The 12,642-nt window shown below is 43.7% G+C and overlaps 1 protein-coding gene across 1 annotated transcript in view; it reads right to left on the bottom strand.

The window, feature by feature from the left end:
* The window catches only part of CPE (carboxypeptidase E), a 59,530-nt gene extending 47,296 nt beyond the window's left edge, over nt 1-12,234 (bottom strand). Inside the window, exon 1 of the mRNA XM_076336564.1 lies at nt 11,915-12,234. Coding sequence (XP_076192679.1) covers nt 11,915-12,200 — 286 coding nt within the window. The 5' untranslated portion in view covers nt 12,201-12,234. The remainder of the gene's footprint in view (nt 1-11,914) is intronic.
* Nucleotides 12,235-12,642: the final 408 nt, after the last annotated feature.

Below are 12,642 nucleotides of genomic sequence, written 5' to 3' on the forward strand. Positions count from 1 at the left end.
CCCTTGTAACTCGTCTTACAAGCATAAATCAAACCATGTTGGCCAACTCTTTCCATAGCAGAACTGCACCTTTAAATACCACTAATGCCAGATGGTCTCAGCATATAAAGCAGCATGAGACAACATATTAATGCTACTCAAACAAGCAACTTGTGCTAGCAGCAGACCAATGAAATCAGTCTCAGGCTGCTAATCCTCTCTGTCTCCATGGCAACATCTATTTCAGACAATTCTTCAATTTTCAAGTCAGATGAGCTTGTTGGCTCTTAAAACTTCTCTATTCAGGGGGTCTTCCGTTGTCAGGTACTTTTCACTTCGTATTGGCTACCGTTATAATACAGAATTTATTTTTATCAGCTGCTCCATGGATTATCAAGGAACAGGTGCTCCTCTGTTTGTTTACTTATAGACTTTTCCACTAAAGATTAGTACTATAAGATTTGCACTGAAGATTTGTAGTATTTATTTCCACTATGGATTTGTTCCCTAACCGTAACACATAGAAACCTCGCAAATATAGATGTCTCTGTTGTGACTCTACCTATGAGCACTGGAAGAAAAGGGAGAATTGGTACCTTCTTCATACTCCTCTGCTATCAAGGCAGATTTTTAAACAACAACAAAAAAAATTGTATATCTGCAGCAGGTAAACAGGGAGAGAAACTCTTGATTCCTCCTCACCTATGTCCATTAGCATAGCTGAGTCAGCACAAATATTTTGGCTATTTGCTACTAGGAAAAATCTGGCAGGAAGCAGGTAGGAACTGCATCTTAAAGGTAGATCAAATGCTGAACCACATGCCATCTATCAAGTACAGATATATATTGGGTACCCAGCATAGCCACACGCTAACCTGCAGCATGGAAGATGAGAACCTAGGCACGTAGACGAGAACCCGAGGCACAGGGAGAGGATGTTCTTATGCGAAAAGACAAGAAATACACAGCAGAGCCAGGAAAGAAGTCAGACATCCTTTATCACAAAACCACCTTTCCTCTCTGTGAAACAACTTCCTACAATGACAATGTTTAAAGTTTAAACACGTGATAGCCCAGCTCCCAACCCCACAGCTTTTTTCTTCTCTCCATTCCACTATGTACTGATGTCACCAAAAAGAAAGAAGAAATTTCATTCAGAAAGGCATAAACTTTGATCACTCATTCCTTAACTGCAGGCTCTGACAGAATTGAAGTCACATTTAGCCCTCTTTTTTAAGGGTACACACACAAGTTGGCTTGAGCATTAGCATTTGTGACTTCAGTTTGATCTGTGGATGCTCAGCAGCTGGGTGGGAGGAGAAATTAAACCCCTGTCTAGTTTATATCAGTTGAAAATCTGACATGGGAAGTCAGCTTACCATAGCCATAAAGCTCCCTTTGAAGTAATGATCTTTTACATGTGTAAAAAGTGTATATTTAGGTTGTAGACTCACCCCGATCTTGCTTATAGTTCTAAAACTGTGCCTTTGTGCAATAAGCCAAAATGCAGAGCCAACCTAAACTACAAAACCTTCAGTTTGGCATAGGGAAAAAAGGTTAATTTTGAATTATAAATGTGCAAGGAGTACACCATTCGTAACAGTGAAGGACAGCAATGTGTAACTGAAAGACAATCACACCGTGGGCTCCCTTTATTTTTGAGGGACACGGAAGTAAAAGGACATTCAAATGACATGTCTCGCAGCTAGAAACCTCACACTTTCTCAATACCAAAAAAAATCTACTGGATCATTAGATTGGTATACCAGCAAGGATGCTCTTGCCAAGAAAACAGCTCATTAAACCTTGGCCAGTTGGATGTCCCACCTGATCAAACAATTCTTTCCACTTGGCTTTAAGGCAGATCCACACTTAAGGTTAAGTATTCAAAATGGCATACGATGGCTGGTCTCGCTGTAGGCAGGCTCTGCAGCCAGAGCAGTATCTTTCTTTGGTTGTAAATCAGGCAACTCACTCTCCATGGTCATGAATAGCTCCATACAAAGAATGACTATCTCAGCTTGCAACATGGGACTTAATTTGTGCATAAACAAGAATGTCAGGTTTTGCTCATAATTCAATATGAACAACTACCAGGAAGCAGCTACTAGCTTATACAGTTACAAATGTCTCACTTCGGAAAAAGAATTAATTAGAAACAAATGTTTACTGCCTTCAAACTGCCAACCACAGGTTTATGATTCAAGATTCTCTCTTACCTGGCCATTGTAGCTACACAGACACGTTCCTAACGTATGCCTTCATATTGAACCAAACCCCTCTGACAATCACCCTGTTACCTGCTGCTGTCGTGGGAAGGTGTGTCCGGTGCTGATTCAGCTAGCACAACATTAGTGCACTGCAAGAAACCTCCACTCCAAAGGGAAGGGCACTATGGACCAAGACCGCACTTTTAGTCTAGTGTCCTCATCCCCAACAGTGCACCTGAAAGGAGTAAGCAAGGTGGCAACTTCAGTGCCACAGGGCAGCTATCATGTCACAGTACATACCATCGTTTCTTCATAACATGGCAGAACTCCGATTCCAAAATCCCGAATACCAGCAAGTCAAGTGGCTTTCTCCAGCACCGTTGTTCTGCAGGGCTCCTAACCCACTCGCCATACAGCACCAGCTTTCAACCTTAAACCTGAGATAACACATGCAGATCTAATGGCAGCCAAAAGAGCACAGATTCACGTCACACTGCAAATCAAACCTCCCTACCCTGCTACCACTTTACTGATACGGATTATTTTTTTCCAACCTTTTAAGTACAAAGACCCTTGGTGTCTTCATTTAGCCCCAGCATACAAGAAAGTAAGCTTCCAACATAACATTCTGATCCCACTGAATTCACTGAACCCTGGCTTTTGATTTGCGACTTACTCCAAAATGAAGTGTATGAAGTATACATCCTTTACTCCACTGCTCCTGATTCTACCCATTATTTAACTGACCTAGAAACCTTAAAGTACACACTGCAGTTTTCACTTTTCCTTGATTCCACAACACTTTCAGAGAATTCAGCTACAAACACTTCTTTCCAGTTTAATTCCCAACTCAATGGGAAAAAAAAAAAGCAAGAGTCTGTGGTAATACATGCATGAGACTTTTGTTTAAAAAGAAAATGTAGACCAAAAAAAAAGACGTGGCATATGACTTTTTTTTTTTTTTTTTTAGGAGGAACATGAATTAAATAGGTATGAAGACTTAGCAATATAAATTAATCTGCTGAGAAAAGATCAGATAGGGTTCATAAATAGTATGTTTCACAAAGCAAGCATATAAAGCACAACAAGGTACTTTAGATGATGACACACCAAGGCTGGGATTCATCAGGTCTTAACCATAAGCTCTTGCACGTGTTCCCAAGTTAGAAGCCTGCCCAATGTCGCCTCCTTTTATAATCAGTAGAGAAAAGACATTTTCAGAAGGTACTGCAGCCCAACCAAGAGGTCTACCTGCTAATCAGCAAAGCAACACTATAGCATGTAGGCTTTTAAATCACATACCACATTTGAAAACAAAAATTAGGTGGAATGAGCACAGAATTAATTCTAAATTAGTTTTAATACTAAGTTATTGGCTGAGCCTAGTAGCAACTCCATTGTTACAACAAAAAATTTGTGTTTATTACAAAATAGGAAGACCTGTCTTGCAATTTTCACCCTCTGTGTAATTTAAAGGCTTGAGATATTGATCACTCAATTATAGAAAAATAAACAGTTCCTCCTGAATAAAGTAAATTAAGAATTAATATAATAGTAAGGTATTCTTTTGATAAATCACATGATTACAATTTACTGCCTTTAACAAAATGTCTCACAAAATGTTAGGAAATCACTGTGCTTTATATACTTCTCATTAATTCTGTGGAGTTCACATTAATGTCACCATAATAAAACATCCCTTTAATCCCAACCAACAACAAAACAGGCTCACCTCCTGTTTTCATTGGAAACTGTTAAGGCATTCTGCAGATGTGGGAGGCGATGACAACTCTACTCTCTGAAAGAAATTAAAGTAATCAACTCTTTCAAAAGGAGTGGGATTGTCAAAACCAGCCTGGGTCAGACCGACGAACTCTCAATGTTCTGCATACGCAGACTAATTTTAAGCCTGAAAAATAAAACAACTGCCTTCTGTAGAGTCATGTTTATTCCTAACGATTACAGTCCTTTTTACTACAGCTTGGTTGCCCTTTGTGTTATTCCAGCAAATAAAAGAGAAACCTCTGAGATGCAGTAGCTGGGATCTATAGCGTTTTCGCAGGTAGCACACAGCCTCTCTTAACCCTTTTTTAAATGGTCTAACAAAAAGGGAAGTCTTTAAATACCTCAGCCAGTGAAGCAATTTGGAGTGAGGGTATTGTATCTCTAGGAAACACTGCAGAGACTGCCTAGCACAGCTGTCTAACCACACTTACTGTGAATTTCCATTGACTTCCATGGGAACGTGAATGGCATTAACAACTAGCTGCAAATGTGATGTATAAATGTGCCTACATCTCCTTGACTTTCACCAGTTTTATGAGCACATTCTTCTCTTGGTATTCTACACCTCTGTTTTTAGCTGAACATTAAAACTGAGATAGCGTTGTGGTTTAACCCTAGTCAGCAACCAAGCACCACACAGCTGCTCGCTCACCCTCCCCCACTCCTGGGTGGGATGAGGGAGAGAATCAGAAGCCCAGTAAGTAAGAAAACTCATGGGTTCAGATAAGAACAGTTTAATAATTGAAATAAAATAAAATAATAATAATAATAATAATTGTAATGAAAAGGAAAAAAACAACAGCGAGAGAGTAACAAAACCCAGGAAAAACAAGTGATGCAACCACTCACCACCGGCTGACCGACAGCCAGCCAGTCCCTGAGCAGCCACCGCTGCCCTCCGGCCAACTCCCTGCAGCTTATATACTGAGCATGACGTCACATGGTATGAAATATCCCTTTGGCCAGTTTGGGTCAGCTGTCCTGGCTGTGCCCCCTCCCAGCTTCTTGTGCACCTCCTCGCTGGCAGAATATGGGAAGCTGAAAAGTCCTTGACTTAGTATAAACACTGCTTAGCAACAACTAAAACAGTGTGCTATCACATTATTCTCATGCTAAATCCAAAACACAGCACTGTACTGGCTACTAGGAAGAAAATTAACTCTGTCCCAGCCGAAACCAGGACAGATAGGAAGGGAGGATGAATTCAGAAATATTATTTATTTAAGAAAGAAAATATTAAGGAAGAAAAATCTATTTTCAAAAAACGGAGTGTTACCAAGTACATTCTAAAAAAATATGAAGTTATTCAAGACTCTTAAAAACAAACCACATGCTTATAAGAAACTCGCTCAGCACATACAGCCAGCCATCTTATTGCTAGCAAATCCTACAGCCCTCTCGAGACCTGTGCAACCTACAGAATCTGCAAAGGACACTGGACAACCCACTCTGAATGCAGGCAGCATTAAAATCGTGCTGCCAGAGACTACCCCAAATCCTGGCTGGGAGACTCCAGGGGGACTACCCTAAGTGGCACTACAGCCCATAACGGATTTTGTGGAAAGTTAATTACAGTCTCTCAGTCTTCTGCAGAATGAGCGAGGTACAACCAGCCCCTGATTTGCACTCCCAGAAGGCGAATCGGTAGCGTGTCCCCTGAGGTGTTTGATGGGAAAGCCAGAACGTCCTCACAAGCTCTGAAAGAAAAATCTGTTCCCTGACGCACAAAGGAAAGAAAAAATGCAAATGCAGAAGTCTACCTGAATAAAAGGTTCAACCACGTTTTATTCTGCATTTTATTTTATACATCTCTGCAGAGATACCAGCAGCTGCCCAGCTCACACTCTCGGTTTGGCACTGCGGGTGCTCTTGTTACCCCTGCTGCCTGAAGAGCAGCTCACCTTTAAAGAGGATTCCAAACATAAGCCGCGAGAGAAGGAGAGAAGCTGAACCACAGCTGACAGAAAAATGTGACAGCGTAATGTGGTCAGCACAGCATCTCCTGTACTCCTGATACAAAGAGTTTTGCTTATATCCACCTATTTACAGCCCCTACCTTTATGGAATGCAGCTGGATGGATCTGAACTCGGTGCACTCGCGCTCACCAGCGACAAGCCCAGTATCCTTCAACATCTCCCTCCAGAAAGGGAATACTAAACAGGCGGCCATTGAAAAGAACTGGCATTTGCTTAAACCTCAAGCATACAAAAATTAGGTCTGCTCTCCAATATCTAGATTTAATAACAAGCTCTTGCTGTATACAATTTGTATTAATGATCTGCAAAATTGGAAAATATTAATAGGGCCCATCAAAAAGCTCACAAGATTTTTACTTGCAAATTCCAAGCGTAAGGAAAAGAAGCTTTACAAAATCAAGTGCAATTAATTGTACATGATAAAATTAGAACGGCCGCATCTGATGACATCACCGTAACCAAGAGACGAGCTGCGTGCTTTCTAACATCACCACTGCTAAAACGCCCTGCCGCCACCCCGAGCGCTGCGTTCACCCATCTGAAGCGGGACAGCCCACAAGGCCCACAGGTGATATTGAGGGGTCTCCCCCCTCCTGGGCTACTGTGCTAAGGCAGCACAGCAGATACCTGCCCACGCTGGGCTGAAATCATGGCAGCCTCCTACACTTTTGCTTCTTCTTGCTGCTGTTGTTTCTCTTTTTCAAAGAGCAGCACTTGCTCTCGGTTCTCTGGGATGGCTACAGAGTCATTTAAATTACAATCACCTAAAAAATATTTAAAAATGGGTTTTGCGCAACAGTGAAATACAAACATTACGAGCAACAATTTTTTTTCCCTGTGAATTTGTCGGCTTTAGTTATCACAATTTCTTGTCACAGAAAGTATTAGCTCACATGGCTGGTGCCACAGCTGAATGAGGGAGCGTTTCAGTGACAGAAAAACCCCTAGGTATGGTTTCTGTATTAGCGGACAGATCTTGGATTTCCCCATTCACTAATATACAGTAGAGGCATGATTTTCACTTCTCTTTTAGTCACCCTTTAATTATGTTTTTGCAGGAGAAAATGGCTCCAGCACTGCAGGGCTGGAGTGTGAGAAACTGAAAGCCTGACGTTGGGAGACTTTGGGGGGGCAGTACAGGAGCTGCAGTTTGGGAAGTCAAGCAGCTTATTTAGGCTCAGTGCCAGCACTGACCCACCCAACCCATTTCCTCACTGTGCCAAGTGGGGTCTTCGATAAAGTGACGGGTCCAAGGATTAACGTAGCTGAGTTGCACCTCATAAAATCGACTGAAGTCACACCCGCGGGGTCCTGCAAATGCTCCGAGTCACAACTGTGCTGCTCACCTCATGCGCGGTGTGCTCCTGCCTCACCGGCTCACAGCAGTTTGTTGTTGTTTGAAACTGGAAAGTCCAAAGTATGCCATTTTCTAGAAAATCAGATGTCTTAACTACAAATAAACCTTTTCCTTCTATTTGAATTATTTTTAAAGATGCTTGTGGGGAGAAGGATGAACAATAAAATCATTAACACTGAAAAAAACTTCTAAATTAAATGCTGCTTTGAAAAAACATTAATATTTTGTTTCCAAAATGCCATTATTCTGGTATTTTCAGGATTTCCATCTCCTTTTCTCTAGCATGAACAATTTGATGAAAATGTCACAAATTTGCAGATCATTTTGTTGTAACAAAATCTGTATTTTCATCCATCCTCTCTCCCCTCCATTTGATGCCAAAGTAATTTGCAGAGCCTGTACCTGTAACACACGTAACCAGTCAATTAATAAGCCTTACTTTGAGGATTTCTTCACAAAACTAAATACTGAAAAATAACCACTATAAAAATCTTAGTGATTTATAAAAAGAAAGTAGGAGTTGAGAGAAATTTTTATTTGTAATTTTTTCATGTAAAGAAAAAAAGAAAAACAACCTAGGAATCTTGAAAATGTTAAAGTGTTTCATTTTCACATTCAAAGCGAAGCAGTAATGGAGGGGACTGGTCTTGCACCACCAAAATCAATGGTACAAATGAGCCAGAAGTGGCAGCATGCCTAAACAAGTGGCTGAACATTAATGGTGGAAGAACTGCTTTTGGCATTAATCAATTCTAAATATATTTCATTACTATTAAAGAATACAAACGTATGCCCCAAATGAGCTTAGTTATAGTAATAAAAAAAGCCTCAAGAGATCAGCATCCATCGGGTGTTTGTTCAACAGAACATGAGATATCCAAAGCTAGAGCCTACTTCCTCTCTCAGGAGTAGACAGTATTCTCCTGCACCTGAAGTAAGGCAAAACATTGTTTAGTTTGTCCCAGAAAAAATCTGTGCTTTACTGTCAACTGTCCTCCGTTTTTCCTTGGTGCATCATCAACTCATCAACTTCCCACAATCTCTTTCTCCTTGCTTTATCTCACCTCGCCGTCTGCCATCTTCTGTCAACTTTGCCAATTTTTGGCAAGCACAGGGAGAAAATTGTATTTTCTCACATAATCAAAGCTACTCCAAAACGTTTTGATCGCTTCCAGTCTAGGTTCATACAACACCTTCTACACCTAACCACTGACATAGTCTCATTCAAGTCTTCCTCTGCCTCAACTGTCTAGTCCCCATCGATTCAAAGGTTATCTGCATGGAGCAGCTGCCTCAGTATAAACCTGTTTGTTAAAGTTCAAATATCTTCAGCTCCAGGATTTGCTTATCCTTATTCAAGAGCTCCTTTTCCATCAGCGATTGCAGGCTCTAATCTCCCATACGGGTGCAGTATCAGCCTAAAGAAACTGCTGCCACAAAAAAAATATTGCAAAATATTAGAACGAACTCTGGCATGAACCAGAAGGGAAGCATGGGTAGCGTGGTGTTCAAGTTTGCAGAGAAGGCAGTACATTCTCTGAGTATTTAACGTAGGATCAGAAACTTTAGGCAGTCTCACGCTTCTGGCATTTAGCATGTCCCTGGGAAGAGCTCAGTGAAGGCCGTGCTCATCTTCCAAGTGACTAATCCCCGTTTCCAAGATTTGCCAAGACACTTTGTATGCCTATGCAAGAAACCAGACTGGCTCGTATGGAGTCACTCTGGTTTCCAATGCAGTATCAGGACTTTAAAAAAAAAAATCCTCATAATGTGTATTTACTCCAGCAAAAGATGAGGCCTCAACGATTCGTTCCAGTTGCTTCGTTCACTAAGGATTTGTTCCAGTTGCTTTGGAAGTCTAAAGCACGTTTCTAAAGTTCTCCTATTTCTCTCATGCATTTTTTTCAAATATTGCACATATATTACAAATTTATTTCCAAAAATAGCTGATATTCTAAAATTAAAGTTTATTTATATGCTTACATACGATCAAATGCATTCACAAAACGCTGCACGGCCATGCAATATGCGTGATTATGCAATGTATGCATGTATGTGCAGTATTTGATTTACTCAGTACAAAGCCTCTTTACTCAGTACAAAGAGTCTTTATTGATGCTCTGCTGACACTTTCCTGATTTATTTTGTCATCAACTTGCTCAGTAAGCGAACAGAAACATTTTTGTTTGTTTTCACAGTGGCTCACTAGATAATTCAGGTATCGTCCCTGCATACTCACCAGACTTCTAGAAGCATGAGCTCTCTACAGACGGTAAACCTATGAGCCACAGCATATATTTTGTTTATACTTATGCTTATTTTAAAATAAACCCTGAGACACTCAGGATATCTTGTAGGAACAGGTTTTGTTCAGGAATAACATCTTCTTAGCCTGTCGTGAAAAAAGAAAAAATAACTGTGTATGTGTGTGTCTGTGAATCTCTCTATTATTTTTTAACAATAGATGATGATAAATCAGGTCCTGGTCCTGCAAGCTTTAATCACACAAAATATCCTTATTCCTGTTGTTGCCCTGGGAATCAAGCATGGATGCTCAGAGTGAGCAAGGATCCCCCCTCAGGTAAGAGCTGCAGAATCAGCCTCCTGTTTCCTGCCAAGGCTGGTACAAGGCTCCACTTCTTTTACTGCACAGCTTAAAAAAGCTCACATAGAAAAATAAGCAGTGCTACCTTTTACTACATAGCAGAAGAAAGGGCGCGTTATTAAGAAGAAAACACCTCTAATGCAACCATTAGCATAATATTTAGGGGCTTAGGCTCTGTAACAAAGAAGCAGGGATGTGAACAGTGCCTTTACAATTATTTCAAGGAGCACAACCATAACTAGGCATGGGGTCTGGCTCGTTGACCTTCCTAAAAAGATCCTGAGTTTCTCTCATGTGCCACTGCAGACAGCGAAAGCTACAGCAGCTCTCCACTTTGTGAGAAATGGTCAGTACCTCGCAGAATGAAACTGAGGATTTAAATAAAACAATGAATTTGCTCTGGTTCAAACCCTGGTTAATCCTCTGCAAAACCCAGCATTTTCAGGATCCACCACTAAAGATTGCCAGGACTCATCACATTCCCTGACATGTGATTTGGACATCACAACATGTGGCATTTTCGTCTACAGGGCTCCGTTTGTGAGGGACCGAGCATGTTCTATAGGAAACGCTCGACATTCACTCTAGCTTGTATGTGGGCGCAATCCATAGGAAATTTTCTTTTCTGCGGTTTGTTATCGCTCATTGATACAAAGTTGGATTCTCTTTTGCTTGGGCTCAATGACAAACCCTTTCTCACGTCACTTACACCAACAGGAGAAGCCTCCTGTCTCTAGGAAGAGCCACGGCCCCATCTCAGACTGCAGAGTGCTCTTTTTGTCCCTGTTTCAGCTGGTTTGACAGAAGTGCCAAATAAATGAGCTGTAGCAACTCTCCCCTGACAGTAACACAAAGTCACAACAATAATTGCGTATCATTCTAGCATGCAAATTACATAGTGGCGATAGATTAATTCTTAGCTTCGGGATCACCCTTCATATCAAGATGGCAACATACCACAAAGAAATTTTTCAAATTTCACTGCAATTCCTACATTTTTCATTTCAAGACAACGCTTTGCTACCCTGCCTTCCTCTTCTGTCTTCCTTATGTCCAATATCCTATGACCTCTAAGTTTTACCAGTAGCCCTAATACAGTCAGTAAAAATGTAAGTCCCTTGAGGATGCAAAGCAAGGTTATATTCAGGTCATAAAGCAGAACATTAAGCACTAATTGTATAGACCAAATTCCCAGAGACGCACAGAATCCACACCTCCAGCTAAAAGTCACAGGCTTCCAGGCCTGTTGTGTAACCTACCGAGGGAAATGTGAAGACACGACTGCAGGTGGCTTATGGTTGGGCCTCAGGTACTGAGCAGCTTTCAGGATTGAGCCTTTTCACATACAGACATACGTGATACTATCGATTCTGAAATTGGGAACGACGAAAAATGCACACTCGTAGGCATCAAACAAATGCACAGTGTCAATCGCATCCCCTTTTATAAAAAATGTCTCAAACCCCAGGTACACATAACCACACACGCTGAGACATCTGTGCAAATGCCTGTAGTCTGACGCGGTAACACGCTTTCCGCAGGCAGCCTGGCCATGTTACACAGCTCACACGGGCACATTCATACCTAATGGTTTTTTCCCCGACAGTTTGGTTCGTGCCAGGGAACGGGGAGGCCAACGCCTTCCCTTTCAGCACATCTGCACCAGGTGCTGCCCTGCAGAGCAGACGGAAGCACGTTCATTCCCTATTGCTGCTGCATCTCCTGATGTTTCGTAGCGGGTTGAGCGTGTTTCTCCCTTCAACAGGGCGCCAAATCCAACGACAGAGACATAAAGACGCCGTGCGCTGAGCGCAGGCGATCGCTGACAGCCGCTGCCGCTACTAGAGCGAAGATTTTAGGGACAGCGTCTGCCCGCTGCCGCCGGACCCCGGGCCCAATGCAGCAGCCCCGGGCAGCAGCCCCGCTCCGCTCCGCCCCGCCGCTACCTGCCGCCAGGTGCGGGCACGGCCGGGGGCCGCCCGCCGCCACCGCCCCCCTTACCGGGCTCATGCTCGCCGGGGCGGTCGGAGACCTCGATGACCAGGAGCTCTCGGCCCTCGGCGCTGCGCCCCACCGTGTAGATCCTGCTGATGGCGGGGCACTGCAGCCACACGGCCACCAGCGCCTCCCGCAGCTCGGCGTAGCGGTGGTACTCGAAGGAGATGCCCTCCTCGGCGCTCAGCCGCCGCCGCCGGCTGGCGCCCCCCGCCGCCGGCTCCGCCGCCGCCGCCCGGCAGGCAGCGAGCACCCCGCAGAGCGCCAGCAGCACCCGCACCCGCACCGCCATCCCGCCGGGCTGCCCGCCGCCTGCGGCCGCTCAGCTGCCGCCGGCCCCGGCAGGAGGGAGGGAGGGGAGGGAGCGGGGGGCGGGCGGAGGCGACCGGGAGGGGAGGGGAGAGGAGAAGAGAGGAGAGGAAGGGAGGGGAGGGACCGGCCGCTCCGCCCGTCTCCGCGGGCCGCGGCAGGAGGAGCGAGAGCTCCCCGCGGAGGGCGGCGATGAGTGCGCGGCCCCGCCGTACCGGAGCCGCAAGATGCAGGCGGAAGCCACTAAAGCTGTTTTCATCAACTGGTCCCCATGTCCAGATGGAGAAAAGCGTCGGAAGAATCCCGCGGCGCGATTCCGACATTGCTTTTTCATTTGGTGAAACACTTTTGCTCTGCACGGCATTCGTGCAGTCCCACCGAGTTAACCCACTGGCAAAAACCTAAATGAACAGACAGAGTGCTCC

This window comes from Aptenodytes patagonicus, chromosome 4, assembly GCF_965638725.1.
Source record: "Aptenodytes patagonicus chromosome 4, bAptPat1.pri.cur, whole genome shotgun sequence".
NCBI classification, from domain to species: Eukaryota; Metazoa; Chordata; class Aves; order Sphenisciformes; family Spheniscidae; genus Aptenodytes; species Aptenodytes patagonicus.